The sequence below is a fragment of the Mustela erminea genome, chromosome 6, assembly GCF_009829155.1.
Source record: "Mustela erminea isolate mMusErm1 chromosome 6, mMusErm1.Pri, whole genome shotgun sequence".
Taxonomy (NCBI): domain Eukaryota; kingdom Metazoa; phylum Chordata; class Mammalia; order Carnivora; family Mustelidae; genus Mustela; species Mustela erminea.
Window position 1 is genome coordinate 11728073 of NC_045619.1, and position 19039 is coordinate 11747111.

The 19039-nt window shown below is 41.0% G+C and overlaps 1 protein-coding gene across 22 annotated transcripts in view; it reads left to right on the top strand.

Moving 5' to 3' along the window:
* The window catches only part of RBFOX2 (RNA binding fox-1 homolog 2), a 271821-nt gene that overhangs the window by 175011 nt on the left and 77771 nt on the right, over positions 1-19039 (top strand). The window contains exon 1 of one of the 22 annotated variants that reach the window (XM_032346434.1): positions 917-1305. The exons of the other annotated variants lie outside the window; for them this stretch is intronic. Within the exon in view, the coding sequence (XP_032202325.1) occupies positions 1279-1305 (27 nt within the window). The 5' untranslated portion in view covers positions 917-1278. Of the gene's footprint in view, positions 1-916; positions 1306-19039 lie in introns of those variants that run through there. 22 annotated transcript variants of the gene reach the window in all.

Genomic DNA, 19039 nt, shown 5'->3' on the forward strand with positions numbered 1-19039 from the left:
TTTAAAGTAGGGAGATTATGAAATTTATATTTGGAAGTTAAAGACTTTAATGAGATCACTTGGAAAGGGCAGAATCAGGACTTAGACCCAGACTTCTAGACTGAGTCACCCCTTTATGCTTTTCTCATTATGTCATTTTAATAAGAGAATATTAAAGAAACTCTTACGTTCAGTAAATGTTCTCTCAAATCTTTTATAACTATAGTACTCAATAGTAACAATTACTGTTTACAGTATGACACAGGTGCCCAGGGTGCATATAGGAAAGGGTTTTTGATTTTCAGGAGAGGCTGAAATCCAGAAGGCCTGGGGAACACAAAGGGCGGCTTCTGTTAACCAGAATTTATAATGAAACTGGAAGCTTTCAGCAGTCAAATCTGTATGCGCTTTTGTATACACCTTCAGTTTCTTAAGCAGTCATGTTTATAGACGACCTTTTCCAGAACCCCCAGGTTTTTTACAGTAGAAAAAATAAGTACTTAGATCACCTTCCTCCTCTCTTTTCAGCCTTTGCAGTCATTAGACTGATTTAGGACAGGCAGGTTCTTGCTCATTCTCATTCCTTGAAAACCCTCCTGTAAGTGGTCATTCAGCAGCTTCCCTGTCTTTCATTAAATCCACTACATCTGTAAACTGTACATAAGTGGAATTTTTTTTTTAATGATTTTTGTTTCATTTCTTATTTATGATCAGATATTCACGGGTGGAATACTTTAAGTCTGTATTAACGATGCCAGGCTGCTCTGAATGCTTCCAGTGCTGTGTAATTAATGCCCCCATAGAAGATATTCATTCCTTAAAATATGCCTGCACATGGCGCCTGTCCCTCCCTCCCTCTCCCCCTCCTTCCCTCCTACACACACACACACACACACACACACACACACACACGCGTGCGCAGAGCACACACCAAACTGCCATTCTCCAGCAGGCCTGTTTCTGGAGTTGGGAGATGTCAGCCTGCCGGGAGGGGTGGGGGGAGGAGGAAGAGGTGGGGCTCCACTCTGATTAATTACCTTAGGCATTCAGGGGTGGGGCTTCCTTCAGCCATCTGCCTGAGATATGGGAGGGAGCTGGAGAGAGAAGGAGGGGGAGAGGCTGCCAGAGAGGAAGAGAAAAGAAAGGAAGAAACGCTAGAAAGAAAAGGAAGGGGAACGGGGTAAAAGGAGATCAGTTGCCCGCCCCGAAATAGCTGGCCTGGGGGGGGTGGGGGGGAGCTGTGGAGGTGCGCCCCAGCACGACCGCCCTGAAGGGCTCATCCTCTGTGCCGTTTGGTTTATGGAGGAAAAGAAAATGGTCACTCAGGTAAGATTTGTGTTTCTTCGGTGTGCCTCTTTGCTGGTTTCTGCGATCTAAATAAAGACCTGGGGGTCGGGCATAGTAGGCAGAGTTTTAACAATGATTGTCTTCTCAGAGAAGGCCAGATTTATTGTTATTAACTGAGAAGTGTTAGTCTGTGTCTGCTGTGTGTGTGTGAGAGAGAGAGAGAGAGAGAGAGAGATGTATCCATATCCTTTTCTCTCTCCCCCTCCCTCAGCTCCGTAGCAGATTCCTGTTTCCTGTACTGTGCAGCTGTAGCTCAGGAAAGACCCTGTGGGGATTTGTCTACCTCTTTGTCTTGGTTCTGAGAAGAGGGAGGGAGAGAGACTGCAGAGGTAGGAAGAGATTCTTAACAGACTGCCAAAAAAGAGGGGAAAAGGATTGACTTCCTTTTAAGAATTGCAGAAGAATTTGTGTTCTAGGGAAATCTGATTCCTGATCCACTGGAGTTTCTCAGGATTGGCTGTGGAATTGCCGTTCTGCTGGCTTCGCCGTAAATGGCTTATTAAAAATGAAGGCTAGAAAAATAGGCTTCGTGTTCATGGCTTTGTTACTGGCAAAGAATGTTTTCGGTAGGAACCATGGGAATATCCAGGTGTAGCAGAGGCAGGTAGAGCCCTCTGTGAGACTCAGGAGAACAAATCTGAATGCATAAATGACAATCACAGGGGCAGTAAAAGGCATTTGAAGGAGAGGGAGTAGGAAATGGAAGATCTCTCTCTGTGTCTGTCTCTCTCTCTTTCTCTCTGCCTGTCTTTGGTTATGCCAGGCAATATCTAATCTGCATTTTAGCAAGTCATTCCTGAAATGACTTGAGAAATGAAAACGTGAATACTCTTCCACGGTTCCCCCCTGGCCATGCTCTTTTTCTCGTTGGCACCCTCTGTATGTTCCTTTTACCCTCTTTTATTTACGTGTATGTGGAGAGGGAATGATGAGACTGCAATTGGTCAGTGAAATCATTTGCTACGGTGAGCGTTCCTGTCCTTTAGGCTCAGACTTAGGATCAGTGTCATTCCAGGCTTTGATGCTCTGTAGGGAAATTTCATCTCTGGACAGTGCTTTCCTTTTAAGGAGTTTGCCTTTTTGGGGGGGGGGGGGTTATTCTCTCCTCTTTTCCTCTCCGAGTCACCACCGGAGGGCGAGAGAGTCAGCTAGCTATCTGGATAGAGGCATCATTTTTAGGAGCAGGAACACTGTTCCGTTAAATGTTATATAATGCCCTGCAGTGCTGTTTGGAAAGAAGGAAGGCATTAGGGAGATTCTGCCAACGTGACCTAGAGGGAAACAAAGTTCAGAAGAATATATCTTTCCAAAGTGATTTTTCACCAGATCTGAGTTTGGAGATGATCAAGAATCCCTCCTCTTTTGGAAAGGGGAGAAATCTTTGACATATTTTCTCTCCCAGTTCTTATCCCTTTGTTGTTAGCCTAATTAGCTCTTTAGAAATATTGCTTTACTTTTTAAAAATTTCCATAAAAGAGAAGACCTATTTCTGGATTCTCTTTGTTGCTTGGGAAATGATACTTCTTAACCCTGGAGCCCTCATTCAATTTTCATTAACTGGCACTATTACAGGGCGACAGCTCTCTTCTTTCTCAGCTATTACTGAGGGCTTTCCAACTACTTGACTTTTCATTATATATATATAGTGAAAGAGTTCTCTAAACTAGTGCTTATTCTAATCAGAGGGTTTCTGTGGCCTCCTGGAACATGTGCCCTTCATTTCTGGAGGAGCTGGGTGAGCATGTGTAAGCACAAGTTCGAATGCTTACGCTCATGCGTGCTTTAGTGCAGGCTGAGTAATTAGTATTTAAGAAAACGGTTGTCTTAGCAGCGAAGCAGAAGAGAGAAATAAGAACTGGAAAGAAGGATTGATTTCTTGGTGGTTAAGAATTCTAAGAGGTAAATTAGAATCACTGTGATTGTCTCAGGATGTGCTGGATGCTGAGAAGGAAGTTGCGCCTTTTTGCCCATCCCGAATCTCTGTAACAGGCAAGTACAGAGCATGAGATTTGTGGATTTTTAGTATGTATGTCAGCATATTTTATTTTGGTGTGTATTCTCACTGTGTAATGTAACATACGTGGTTGCTAGTAATCTTTAAAAAAAAAAAAAAAGGAAATAACCAAATGGGCCAGATCTTTTTAATTTGTCCTTACAAGATTTGGGGTTTTTTTTTAATTTGTTTTTGGTTTTTGTTTTTCAAGCCAGACATCTAATCCCAATATTTGATAATGATCTGTCAGATAAACTTTGCGAATATAAAATGTCTGCGCTGTTCAGGGTTCAGTTATCACAGTGAAATGGTTAATTATGGTGTCTAGGGTCTTGACTTTAGTATATTAAGAAAGGTATTTAGATATTTTTTTATCATTTTATCACCTAGGTTCTCTGCATATTAGATCTTGACATTTCTGTATCCCTTTATTTTAAATTAATTGCTCACTTTGACGGAAGAAGGCGAAGGGCTTTCCGTGGATGACAACATTAGACCTGTATCAGTGGTTGTGCCTTTAGTATCTTACCGGCTCTAGTTTCATAAGGCCGGTTTTGGGGGTAATTAGCAAACTGCTCTGTCATTTACAATAGCTAATCAGTGTTTTGTTTTTTTAAAAAAATGACAATTTAATCACAAAATTCTAATATAGTAGACAGACATGCTCCTGTGACTTTTTAAGATACAACTTTAGGTGTATCCATTGTTCATGTAAATGTAATAGGAGTATTTCCCTGAGCTACTCTGTTATTTCTGAGTATGTGAATGAAATTACCGCATCTCTTCACGTCTATGAAAACAACGCAGAATGAAAGGAAGGAAAGAGAAGTCATTGTTAGTATGTGTAAATTTAGAAAAACAAAATTGCAAATGACTTTAGTTAATAAAAAAGTGTTTCGCCAGACTCAGACTCCGATAAACTGTTTGTTGTTGGAAGGAAAAGTATACCGGGCAGAGAGGAAAAGATCTCACAGTATGGATGTGAAAGAAAATTTTTGTACTCCTATAGTGTAAGACTGCCAGTTTCTGTGGAACACAAAGCCCTCCCTTTCTTGGACAGCTCAGTGCTTTGCTGGCATTTTCTTCAAAATCTGTTTTCCATCAGGACCGAGAGGAGGGAAGGTGTTAAGAAAAAGGGAGGTTGGAAAGGGGGTTGCTGTTCCTTTAAATAGTGCAGTGAGCCCATGTGGCAGCAGGCCGGCTCGGGAGTGTATTCTTCTGTAATGAATCACCAGTTCCATTGTCTGCTATCTCCCCTCTTTGTAGCTGGGAGGCTGAAGTCTTTCACCTGAGCCGTGGCTGGTTCTCGCTGTTCTGTTCCAGGGTGGTTGGGAGAAGAGAAGAGGGAGGGTATTTTCTGCTTTAATTAAAGACAGATAACAGAGCAGGTATGTTTTTGCTTTGTTTCATTTTCTCCCCTTTCCTCTTTGTGTTTGTTTTTTTGGAACGAGTTGGAGTAGGGGAATTGGTTCTGTGATCTAGCTTAAGCATAGCCCATCTTCTGTGAATTTTGAAAGTGCTCGTGATTATTTAGTCTCCATTTTGTGGCAGTGCTTTAAAGTGAGTCCGCTCCGTCGCCAGCCCGGCCCACCTGAACCTCATCCCATTCTTCATCCACAGAGCTCCTGCCCCGCTGTTGGCTTTGGCACACTTGGCCCTTTCTATGGGCTGTGCAGGGGACGCTGGGAAGTTGGGGCTAGCTGCAGATTGTGGCTTGGAGGCTAATTTATGTTCCTTTACAATGAACCAAAAAAAGCCTCACTTTTTCCAGAGATTTGGTTTCTTTCGGAATTTTTCTACACTGCTCCATATCTTCAGTTCTAACCATTGCCTTGCCAGAGCCAAGATGGACTCTTGAAAAAGATTGCTATGCCAGCAATTACTGAGCTTTCCTGAAAACATATCCAGAATTGCATAAATGTGATTACATCTGAGCAGTTTGGACTTGTTAGATGATTTTTCTTCCCGGTCATCTCCGTGCCTACACCCCTGCCACCCAAACACACACCTCTTTGGCCCCTTTCTCTTTTTTTTAACTCCACCTTTCTCCTTAGTTTTGCAGTTGAGACTCAGTGAACTTAGCATTTGATAATCCAGTATTCAAGTTTGCACGGTCCTGGAGGACATCTCCCTGGGGCAAGGTAAAGGACACTTCATCCTCCCGCGCGACAGCGTGTGGTGTAAAGGCCTAGTTTTGTTCCTCTAGTTGTGTGTTCTTGCCTGAAAATTTCCAGACGCGTATCCACGCAGATGGCCGTGTGAAAACAGTCTCATCCCTCTTTTGACTTCTGGTTTGTGGACAGCCACATTTTAACATCTCTTTGTGTAACTCCTTACCTCGGGTTGTTTCTTGGGCATCTCTAGATGACACTTGGGTGGTCACCAGGAGCCAGTCACAGAGCTGCTACCGCCCCTCCGCCCAGCGGCCTCTTTCTGGTGTTCTGGTTCCTCTCCGAAACCCGACATTGTTGGTGTCCCAAGGCATGTCGTTCTGGAGCCATAATCCCTTGCTCTTTCTGTTTCATCATTCCAGAACCACTGTCCAGTCTTTCTTTTAAACTTCCTTCACCATGCTTGGTCTCTGAAATCCAACAAACCTAGATGGGACACGCCCCTGCTGTAAATGCTCTGCGGTTCTGAACGCAGCTACTTTACGCCCGGGCTTCGGTGCTCGGCATCCAGGCTAAGGCGTCAGAAGCCCTGCGGCCTGTCCGCCATGCTGCAGTGTTGCCGCCTCCCGGGTGCTTCAGTGTGCTGCTGATTCTGTTCGAATGATGACATTCGGGAAACCTTAGAGTCAGATAATTCATTCGAGGTCATGGACAGAGTGAATTATTTAAAGTGCAAGTCTGATTTTGTCACTCCCGTGCTTTAAACCTTCCCGGTGATTTCCCTGCAGACTCAGGATAAAATCCGGTGTCCCTTACTCTGGTCTCTGAGGCTCGGTGTGGTCAAGAACCTGCCTGCCTCCCCAGACTTCTCTTTTTCTCTTCCTTTTATTTCACTCCATTGATGATGACCTCTCTGCTCATCTCTTAACACACCAGTATCCTCCTGCCCTGGGCCTTGCCCTTCTTCTTTTTTGCTTGTTTGTTTGTTTGTTTGTTTGTTTCTCAGCCTGAAATGCTCTTCACCCAGATAACCACAGGCTTCTCATGGGAGAGCACTCCCTTGACCACCCCATCTCAGCTGAACTTCCCTATCCGCATATGCTGCTTTTTCTTCTCTTAACACTGATTTTAGCTTATCGTTACTGGTTATAGGTATGCTTGATTGATTATTTTCTGTGCCACCCAACTCCTACAAAGACTGTAAGCCTTCGAGGTCAGGGACCTTGTCAGCAGTCTGTGGCACACTCTGCCTCTGGTGGGTAGTCATAATGTGATCAGAATACAGCTAATCAGCTAATCCTTAAATACAGGATGTGGTACTATCAGGTACCGTGCTAACCACTTTGTCTACATTAGCTCATTGAACTCCTCTCCACAACCCTGTCATTCTCCCCTTGGTATAGAAGAGGAAACCTAGACATAAAATGGTTAGGTTACTTGCCCAAGTTTATACAGCTGCTAAGAGATGTGGGGATTCATATGCATATACTGGCTTGGGAATCCACACTCTTAACAGTGGTACCCCAGTGCCTCTTGTAGGTATTACGTATTCGGTACATGTTTGTTGAATGTGTGAATGAATTAATCTAGTTGAGACTCTCTGATTTACTTCTGGAATTTCCATCTCTGACTTACTCTAGGCTTTGATGGAATATAGTTGACACTTGAACAACACGGGTTTGGACAGCACACACCCACTTGCATGGATTTTTTTTTTTTTCGATAAGTGCAGTACTGTAAATTATTTCTCCATCTTATGGTTTTCCTAACAACATTTTCTTTTCTCTAGCTTACTTTATTGTAAGAATACAGTACATAGTACATATAACACACACTATTTGGGTTAACTGACTGTTAATGGTAAGGGTCTGTCAACAGTAGACTGTTTACTAGTAAAGTTTTTGGAGAATCAAAAGTTATATGCAGATTTTGGACAATGTGGGGGCAGAGGCAGGGTTGGCACCCCAAGCCCCATACCTTTCAGGGGTCAGCTGTACTTGCAATAACCTACGTACAGCGCATACCTTACATGTACAATAATATACATAATTTACATGCATAATCATTATTGTGGTCACATCATACATCACTTGTCAATCTCTCTCTCTCTCTCTTTTTTTTTTTTTTTAGATTTTATTTATTTGAGAGAGGTACAGAAACAGAGGGAGCAGGGGGAGGGTCAGAGGGAGAGGGACAAGCAGACGCCCTGCTGAGCAGGGAGCCCGATGCGATGGGGGGGCTCCATCCCAGGACCCCAAGATTATGACCTGAGCCTAAAGCAGAAGCTTAAGTGACTGAGCCCCCCAGGCATCTTAATCTCTTTTTGAGATAGGTGGTATTTTTACCATACATTAGACTTGGAGATCTGAAAGGTCAGGCACTTGGGTGGCCCTAGACACAGAGATAGGTTTCCAACTTGAAATCTGTTTAATTCTGTCTTTGCATACGCTTCCATTATACTAGCAGCCTCATGAGATAAATAGTTCCATTGTTGGCCATTAAAAGGTAGAAGAGTTTTCTTTACAGCAGGCTATTTTCATTAGGGTTTTCTCACCTCACCTCATTCTGTCATCCAGAGTCACACAGAGAGATTTAATCTCTCTTCTTCATGAAAGCTAAATACGTGAAGATAACTGCTAAGTGTTCCCTTTCATCTTCTGTCCTTTGTGTACTTCTTTCTTACTGCCTTGCATCAGGCCTCACAGGTAGAAACATACGGTTTCCAGAGACTTGACTGTCTCGGACTGATCGCTTCAATTTCTGTGAATGATTTACCATTTACTTCTAATTATTAGGTGAAATATCAATTATGAGTGTCAAGGATCATATCTTTGTTATAAATTTTATTTTTTGATGTGTTTTGACTTCACTCAGCTTTCATAGCTTATCGATCATGTAGTGTTATCAGCAATTTATAACTTCAAAAATGAGGGGATCTCTTTTTTTAAAAATTAACACATAATGTATTATTTGCTTCAGGGGTATAGGTCTGTGACTTGTCAGTCTTACACAATTCACAGCACTCACTATAGCACATACCTTCCCCAATGTCCACCATCCAGCCACCCTATCCCTACCCACTCCCTAAACCAGCAACCCTCAGTTTATTTCCTGAGATTAAGAGTCTCTTATGGTTTGTCTGCCTTCCTGGTCCCACCTTGTTTTATTTTTTTCCCTCCCTAACCCCCACGACCCCCCACCCTGCCTCTCAAATTAAAAATGAGGGGATCTCTTAGGTAGAATATTAATTATACCATTCTAAAGCTATGCAGGCTGTCAGCTGTTCAGTTCAGCAAGGTCAGCAAAAGTAAATATGATAACTTCCCTTGAGATGTTGAAATTTTATCAAAATATGTTGAAAAGACAAAATTAGGAAGTGTAAGAGGCTTTTCACTTGGTAGCGACAGTAAAACACGATCTGGTTTTTCTGTTGAGAATAGAGGTAAAACACAACCAAAAGATGCCTTCAAGCCTTGAAAAATAATCTGATGTAATAATACTTATTATAAATCACATATCATAGAAACACTCTTAGATTCCCTTCCTTTGTTATATTCTTTTCATCCTGCCTCATGAGTTCTTTCAAAGCACTACCAGTTTCAGGACATTAGAATGATATTTCTTATTTAATTAAGGCTCGGGAAATAAGTATGGCCAGTCTTGCTATAAACAAAAGGAAATGCAGTTTTTAAAATTGTAACTTGAAATCGTATAACTAATGACATTTGATTCTTTCAGAATTACAGGATAAAGTTCTGCAATCAGAATTTGATATTTCATGTATAAAGGAATATTTAACTAGAAAATATGAAAATGGAAATCAGTAATTATTTATGAAATTATAAAATAATGCGTTTATATCCATAAATAACAGAATGATATTTTAATCTAATATTGATGTCGAGATTCCTTGTGAAAAGTTCTGAAGAGATGAACTGAGACATGAGTGAAGAAGATGAGATTTTTTTGAAAGATCAGGGTCCACAAACTCTCTGCTAATGTCTTGATAGTAAATATTTTCAGTTTTGCGGGCCATGGTGTTTCTGTCACAACTATTCAGCTCTGCTGTTGAAACATAAAAGAAGTCATAGACGATACATAAATGAATGAGTGTGGCCATATTCCAGTAAAACTTTATTTATGGACACTGAAATTTGAATTTCATGTAATTTCCATGTGTCACAAAATATTCTTCTTTTGAATTTTTTTTAGCTACTTAAAAATATAAAAACCATGTTGGCATTTAGATTGTACAAAAATGGGTGGTGGACCGCCTTTAGGCCAGAGCCATAGTTTGCCAACCCCTGACTTAGAGGGATGTGGGTCCTCCTTCCTTTACTAATAGTAGGAAGGTTTTCTCCTACAGCTTGATGACAGGGGACCCAGTTCCTAGCAGTTTTGGCATGTTATCTTGGGGCCCTGTTACAGTGAAACCCTTGCTCTCTCATTTTCCTCCAGAAAATATCAAAATTATTTCCCCCTTTTCTCTTCCTTTTTCCTTCCATTCTACCCCCAAATCTGAGCCACTTGCAGTCCCTGAATATGTCATATTTTATACCTTCCTATTTTTCATAGTTTTTCATGTACTATTACTTTGAGCCAGAAGACCTTTCTCTCCAACATGGTTAATTTCTTGCCTTAAATGTGCAGCTTAGACTTCACCGCTTTCAGAAAGCTTGCCCTGTCTCATAGGCTTGTCCCTTTTTTGTGCTTCTTTGGCATTGTGTGTGTGTTGCTGTCTTAGCACATACCATTCAGTGTTGTAGTTGTGAGTATATTGATCTGTTCTGACCCACCACACTGGTTTCTTTCAGGACTGTGACTATACCACCAGTGTTCATTATTGTCTGGTTTAATTTGGTATCTGGTAAATACTTTGTAATTGAATTAATGAATTTTAACTTTTTTTTAATTCATTAACAGGGTTTTCTTTTGAAATGAAAAATGAGAGAGTTAAATTGGGTAATCACACACATCCTAGTGCTTATTACTTAAATCAGTAAATAACTAAAATATAAGTGTCATTTTAGAAATGGGTGCTTTATTTGGCTAGAAGGAGAATTTGGGGGAACAAACAGTTTATTGGGGAATACACAGATCTTCTGTAGATGTGCTAGTGGAAGGCAGCGTGTATCCAGAACATAGCATGCAGGTAAGTGGCATAGTAGCTCCAGTCTGCAGGGAAGCCAGGAAAGGGGGAAAGAAGAGCCTGGCCCCAACCAGTGGGAAGGGCAAAGAGACATGGGAAGGTGACAATGAAATTTCAGGGTTTGGCCAAACCTTGTAAGTATATTAAACACGGACATAAGTACTGCCGTCTCCCTCTCTTTTCCTTCTACTCAGGATGACCAAGAGTTAGATTCTTTGCATATTCCTTTTGAAAAGCTGTCAGTACAGATGCATATTAGACCATGACCATTCCATGTCATCTTCAGGGCTCACTATTCATTGTTTTATAGGCTTTTCCTCTCTGTGTATTTCCTTTTGGATAGTTTCTTTTGTGGTATTACCAAGAGTGCTACTTTTTTTCTTCTGAAACGTCTAGTGCCATTAATCCAAGCCAGTGTGTGGTTGGTTAGTTGGTTGGTTTTTTTAATCTCAGACATGACAGTTTTTGTCTCTGGAATTTGATGTATATATGTATTTTTTTTTTCCATGTCTCTTTAACATGCTCAATTTTTCTTTTACATATAGTTTTTCTTGAGTGTGTGAAATACAAATGTTTTAATATTCTTGTCTGCTAAGTCAAACATCTGTATTAGTTCTAGATCAGTTCCTATTGATTTTTCTCATCATTATGGATTGTATTTTTCTGCTTGTTTGCATGCAAGGTAATTTTTGATTGGGTGCCAGACACTGAAAGTTTTTTTTTTCTTTTTTTTAACCTTGTTGGAAGCTGGATATATGTCTTTTTATATATCTCTCTATACATTTTACGTATGTTCTTGAGCATTGTCTGCAGCACAGCTGAGTTTCTTAGAAATGGTTTGCTCCTTTCAGGTCTTGTTTTAAGTTTTTTTAGAAGGGTCCAGAGCTGTTCAGTTTCTGCTTAATTTTTCTTCACTGTTGAGGTGCAAGATTCTTAGTCTCTACCTGATGTTTCTTAAATTACCAGCTCGTGCACACTAATCTTTGGGAGCAGGCGCTCTGTTCCAGGCACTGTGTGACCTCCTGGCATTATTCCCTCCCACTCCTTTAGGTGGTCCGTTCTCCAGCCTCAAGTAGCTCTTCACACGTGTGCAGTGGTCATGACCTAACTGAGTATTCGAGTACAGCCCTCTGTGCCTCTTCAGCATTCTCTCTCTGTGCTGTGGCACTCTGCCCTGAGAGCTCTAGCTGCCTTGGCTTCCCTCTGTCCATCCCACAGCCTGGAAGCTTCCTTCAGGCAGTAAGCTGACCAGTTACAAAGCTCACCTTGTCTCATGGATCAGTGTCCTTTGCCAGACATACAGTATCTTGAGTGCTGTTGTTCCAAATTTTTTTTTTTCTGGGTTTTGTTTTGTTACAGCAAGATAAGTCCAGTTCTTATTACTCCATCTTGATTGGAAGCAGAAGTGAGACCACTTATTTTTAAATGAAAACTGAGTGGTACCTCATTTAATATATTCCTAATTTATGAATGAAAGCTCATTTGAACAGGAAATCCCAGGAGTATTGGAGAATACATATATGTATTAATAGTTGAAATACAAGGCGGAACGTGGTAAATTCCATGAATATGATGTCAGTAAACTACCATTATAAGTTCAGATGAGGAGAGAACTAGTTTGGGAAGTTTGGCAGTGGCCTTGGGTGAGAGGAAAGGGTGTGTGTGTGTGTGTGTGTGTGTGTGAGAGAGAGAGAGAGAGAGAGAGAGAGAGAGACACGCAGGATGTTTATATGAATCTGGAACCAAATTCTTGAGTACTGAATGAGATTCAGAGGTAGAATCGTTTCAGAGGGTGTCTAGGACTGACTTACTTAAGGGTAAAAATAGTTCTTTAACAAAAAATATGGTCAAGATCATAGGAGAAGTAGGGTTTCTATGTTTTTATAGTTTAGCATGCTTTGCGGTCTGTTGTGGAAAGGGAAAAAGATTTTTTTTCTCCTGTGTATTTGTTGACTGCAGTTCTTACAGAATAGGGAGGGAGAAAAGTCAACGTACCATTTGTTCATTTGGTGTAGAAAATAGGATACTGTGGACTGTGGATATGATGATCATTGTTCTAAAACGTGTGGAACTTTAGAAAGCCTCAGTAAAGCAGTAGTTAGATTTTTAGCCATTGCTTTTTCCCTGATTTTCAGGTTATCTAGAAATTTCAGCAGGGAGAGGGCATGGGGAACTATACACATTGTATAAACTAAAGAAGCTAGATGGCATTGCTTACAGTGCTCTTGATTTCCGGTGACATGGTTGTCAGTCATTTGCTAGCAGAGCAGCAAAGCAAGAGTTCACCCACGTATATGCTTTCAAGTCTTCTCTCTTGAGGAACCAGGAGATTTTTGAGAATCTGGGAATGTCTGTGCTGCGTTCGAGTTAATTTCACTTCACCTGTGTTTTCATATAAAACCTTTAGTAAGAAGAATGTGGTTGCTTTCCCCCTGTTTATGTTGATGTAACTGTTTATTTGAAAAAGAGCATGAAGATCTTCAAGGTTAGAGCTCAGCTGTTAGGTCTCACACTGTGGACTGTATTCTCTTTCCCTTTGTTGTCTTCCTCCGCAGATAGTGGTTATTATCTGTACCATGTGTGGTTTTTTGTTTGTTTGCTTGCTTGTTTAGGGGTGAGGGGCAGAGGGAGAGAGAGAATCTTAAGCAGGCGTAATGCCCAGGATGGAGCCAGATGGGGGGCTGGATCTCAGGACCCTGAGATCATGACCTGAGCTGGAACCAAGAGTGGAACGTCCAACCGACTGAACCACCCAGGTTGCCCCCGTTTGTGGTTTTTAAAGCCAGAAATGAAGAATTTCGTATACACGTTGTCAGTTAATTCTTAGAGATACCCCATTAGATGGCCATCTTCTCTCTAGTTCTACAGATAAAAGTATTAAGGCATTGAGAGATTAAATGACTTCTCCAGAGTCACACACATGGCAGAGCCTGGGGTTTATCTTACTCCAACGTTTATGTTATTTGTACCCCTTTTTTGATGATAGCCACTGTATAAAGTATAACATGAATATAGGCCCTTAATATTTAACTTTTTTAAAAAGATTTTATTTTTTCATGTAATCTTTGCACCCAGTGTGGGGCTTGAACTCATAGCCCCAAGATCAAGAGTCGTATGCGCCACTGACCGAGCCGGACAAGTGCCCCTAACTTTTTCTTTACATTAGAAAAATCTCTGACTCATCCTTAGCCAAAACCTAGAGAAATGTCTGGCAGTTTTCTTGGAGCCTTAGGTACCTATGGGAAAGTGCAGAATTGATCAATTCGACAATTCTATACAAGTATTAACTTCCTGAAATTTTATCTCAGCACAAAGGTTTTGCAGTTTGATGGTTTAGTGATCATGTGGGAGCATTTGTTCAGGAGAAGAGAGAAATCAAGGTATTAGCTCCTTACAGTAGCTCTTAGCCACTTTGGGCCTGGGAGCAGATAAACTACTTAATGGCACTTCGTTGGCTCTCTCTGTTACAAAGGAAATACTTAGTTTCGCATGGTAATACACCTAATGTTTCTTCTTTTTTAGTGCATTCTGCCCCTTGGGTAGGGCTTCTTTATCACAGAATCACTGATTCTTAGAACTAAAGTGAACTTTATTTTACGGAGTCAGGATGTGGATCCCAAGGGGAAGTGAATTTTCCAAGGTCATATGGCAAAGTAATGGCAGAACTGGAACTAGAATACATTTTTATTTTTTTTTAAGATTATATTTATTTATTTGACAGAGATCACAAGTAGGCAGAGAGGCAGGTGGGGGTGGGTCGGCGGGGGAAGCAGGCTTTTCCTGCTGAGCAGAGCTCTATCCTAGGACCCTGAGACTATGACCGAGCGGAAGGCAGAAGTTTTATTTAACTTAACCCACTGAGCCACACAGGCACTCCTGGAATTCATTTTTACGTAGTCTCTGTCTGGTGTTCTTTCTGCTGTCAGAACATCCTCCTGAGAAGTTCAGACCTTTAACAAAAGTTGTTTAGTCTGTAAAGGCTAAAATACCAAGTCTTTATGCTCCTCATTCCTCAAAGGGAAAATCCTAGAATGAGTAAAAAGTTCAACTCCTGTATTTTGGGCATTCTTTGCTGAAAAATTATTCTTGAATGAAGCTGGCTAGTCCAGTTGATGGGATAATGATAACTTAGTTATAGGGAAGGAAGATGGTAAGTAGGAAGAAGAAATAGATATGCCCTTTGTTTTTTCTGTTTGTTTATTTGTTTTTTGAAGATGCTTAAAGATTTTTTGTTTTTGTTTTGGATCATTTGGTTTGACGTGGAAAGAAGTGTAGAGTGAAGTCTGAGAAGTGTTTTGTTACTAAGCAACCACTGAAGTTTAGACAGCTTCTTTTTGGTGCTCCTAGGAACTGATTTTGGATCTCCATTCTGCGTTTCCTGCATGCTTGTTTTCTTAAGTTGAATATTCTCTCTTACTCTGGGACAGGTTTTCCCGTTTAAGTGTAATAGCTTACTCAAAATCACTTTTTGGGTGAACTTTTCCAGCATAGGGTTCTAATTCCTTCTTTGGGTTTATTTGTCTCGCTATGATAAAGGATTAAATATTGCAGCCACTCATTTATATTTCATGGCCATTCCATTCCTGACTGAAGGGTCAGAGTCTATGGCATGCCTTATTGATCCAGGTGCTAGAGATCAGAAGGGTTTGGGGGAGTGTTTTTCTCCCTTTCAGACTGCCATCTGACCTTGGCTAGAGCCTACGTTCTGTGAAGGAGGTAGGAGGTGAAGAGTTAGGCATTCTAATCGGTAAATACTTGATTTGGGGGTTTTTGCTTTGTTTTGTTTTTGCTTTGTTTTCTGAGAGTGATTAGACCCGTGAAAGTGTTTTGTATTTATCAGGATTTATCACATAGTGCTGAGTAAGCTTGTAGGTGATGTTTGGATTGTGACATATAGTGTGCGTTTAGTGCTGATATTTCCTGAATTGCTTTGTTCCCTGTGATCCAAATGCATCTAATTTACAAAAACATAAGTACAAGGGCTCTTTGAGGAATTGCAGTACATACTTTTCATTTTCCTTGAAGCTTCTCTAGTTCGCTTTTAATGAATCTTGGTGTTCTTAAAGGGTTATTTTAAAGAAACAATGAAATTCACGAACCCATGTTGTTTCACAAAATTAAAAAGGAACCTGAATTATATAGCTTCCTTGTGGTTGAAATCTTTTGCAGAAAATAAATCATGACTTCTGGGTCAAGTTACGGGGTACTTTCACAACCTGTATCTCTTTGTGAGACCCCACTGAAAACATAGAAAGAACTAAACCAGTAACAGCAACGAGAAAAGGGCGAAAAGTGGTATTACTAATGAACAAGAGAGTTAAACAAATTTCTGGAAAAACTAAAGCAAATGGGAACCAACGGATGGGTACATGGAGTGGAAACTAAAGCCTACCAATGAGGACAAGGAGGCTGCTAGGGCTATGGAAGCCAGTCTGCCCAGCAGGAACCCCAGAGAGGCTCTGGACTCAGAGCAGGAGTGAAGGAGGAAGAGCGAACAGGGATTCCGTGTATATCATGCGGAGATAACTGACCTGTTCGGCATCTCCAGTGCTTTCCCAATGGAAATGGCCAGCAAGTATTGGGCTGTCCCCTTTCTCCAGAATTTAAAAAAAAAAAAAAAAAAAAAGGAAAAACAAAGACGCCAGATGGTTTGGCTCTAAAGAAGTAGATCAAAATGCTTGGGGAAATTTAATTTAATTCTTTTCCTATTAGGTATTGGCAACCCTTCCTTCAGTCTTACATTTGGGGAAGAGATCATTCCACACTTCCCTAGCAGCTTACACCAAAATGAATCCTGCTGGTTGACATGCTCTTTTTTTGGTCTTATACTGAGTTTCCAGTTAGAAATTTTAATTCTAGGGAGAGAGCTAACTGGAAAACAGGTTTACTTATACAATAGCAGAGAAAACCCACACCTGCTAATCAAGTCCTTATTACCTGGATAATTAGTGCATGAAGACCATTAGCCATATGAGAGGAACTTTCAGTTTGAAAGAGACCAGTAGGAACAGAAAGGAAAGTTGACCCTCAAGGAAACAGGCAATCCAAGGGAGAGAGGAAAATTTAAAGCAGCATTCCAGCTAAAGTCCGGTTCAAGAAGATAATACATTCATAAAACGATGGTGGGCGTAATGGAAAAGAGCAATTTGAAAATGCACAAGAGGATTAGAGATCAAGAAGGTGATTGTCAAAAGAAAACATGCCTCAGACAAATAGAAAATAGAATTGAAGGTACCTCCCAAAATGTTGAGCCTTAAGACACAAAGATGGAAAATACAAGAGGTAAGACAGATGATCTCCTCAGTCATCTTAGAAAGCAAAGACCAAGACAAAACCTTACCTGCTAAATTATTCACAATGTCCAAGATACGGAAACAACTTAAGGGTCTAACAGCAGATGAATGGATAAAGATGTCACACACACACACACACACACACACACACACACGTATGAACTGTGGAATACTACTCAGCCATAAAAAGAAGGAAATCTTGCCATTTGCAACCCCATGGATGGACTTGGAAAGTATTGTGCTAAACAGTGTAAGTCAGAGAAAGACAAAGACCATATGATTTCACTTAAGTGTGGAATCTAAAACACAAAACAAAACAAATGAACAAAACAAAGCTCATAGATCCAGAGAACAGATTGGTCTTATCAGAGGAGAAGAGGGTCAATTGTATGGTAACCGGTGATAATTAGACTTCCTGTGGTGGTCACTTTGTAGTATATACAAATATGAATTATAATGTCGTACACCTAAAATTAACATAATGTCATATACCAATTTTACCTCCACTGAAAATGAAAAAATGAAAAAAAAAAAAACAGGAAAAAAACCTTCCTCATTTACATTTTACTAGAGTCCTAGGAAAGCAGGGGTGTGATAAGGGGAGTGAAATAAGGAAGGTGGGCTGGCCAGAACTTTGTAACAGATATTCCAGATTACAGATTTTCCTTGATTTATGCCCTGATAAACTCAGCGGAAGTTGAGAATGTGGTAAGTCAGAATGCATTTAAATGCATTTAATGCTACCAAACGTACAAACTCAGCCTACCTTAAACATGCTCAGAAAACTTCAAGTAGCCTGTAGTTACCAAAATCATCCAACACAAAGCCTATTTTATAATAAGGTATTGACTGTGTCATGTAACTTGCTGAATACTGTACTGAAAGTGAGAGACAGAGCGGCTGGCTAGGGGCAGAAGGGATGTCCGTGTGCAGGTTGCCGACCCTCGGGCTCACCTGGCTGATGGGGAGCTGTGGCTGCGTCTGCCCAGCATCAGGAGAAAGGACCGTACTGCGTATCACAAGCCTGGGAAAACATCCAAATTCAAACTTTGAAGCACAGTTCCTGCTGAATACGTATCTCTTTAACACCATGGGGAAGTTGAATCGTCACACCATCCTTAAGTTGGGGATCATCTGTACCAGATTCTGGTAGAAGTCTTCAGAGAGGTTCTGTAGAACTGTTGTTCCTCTGGTTGGTCCTTCAAAGGGAGTGCGGAGAGGTCTTTTATCTACTTTTTCCCTTTTGTCCGTTCCTCCCTCTTTTGGACAGAGTTTACCATATGAACAGTTAGCCCACCTGATCCCCGATAGTTGCCTCAAGGGGGAGGCGAATCCTACATCCTGTGTGCACAGATCTACAGAGTGACGTGTCCTCTAAGCCTGGAGAGGTGAGAGGAGTCAGTACCCCTAACGGCAGCATCCAGCCTTGAACCTGCTGCCTTTTAAGAAACTGTTAAAAGAGGGTCACTCACAAGAGGGTTGGCCAAGGGAAGAATAGTAGGAGACTGCTGTTTTTTTCTGATGAGTTCTTCTGCACCCATTGATGTACTATCAGGGACGTGCATTAATTTGAGAAAAATAAAAACTAAATTTAAAAGGGGAAAATAAATTGCCCCAAACACCCTCGAAATAACTATGAAAGACCTTTTAGAATGCATTTGAAAAGAGAAATGAACTTCAAATATTGAAAGGTAAAATCTAATTAGTAGTTTATATCAGGAAAATCTTTTTTAAGAAAATTAGACTTCTAGAATTGCCTACCCATTCCCCTCTCACTGCCTTTTCTCATGCAGCCTCTCAGACTGAGATCTAGGAGCCTCTTCCCCCCACCCCATGCCCGTTTCCAGACTCCGAGCCCCCCACCGCCCCGACTACCTCCAGCACTTGTCCACTTATGTGCTTCCCTCTGCCTCTGCTCTGGCTCATAATCCTGTTGTAAGCCCGTCAGAGTTTGTGGTGTCCCCGCAGACCCATCTGTCCGTGCTTCCTTATGTCACCCATGTTTCCTCAATGCTGGGTGGGTTTGGGTCTCTTCCTGTACTAATGTCATTGTCTCTCTTAAAAACTAACAAAAGTCTCTAGCTAGTTATACACTTTAGTAATTTGAATGTATTTCTTTTTTTTTTTTTTTTTTTTTCCTTTGACAGGGATTTATTGGAGGGCGCCT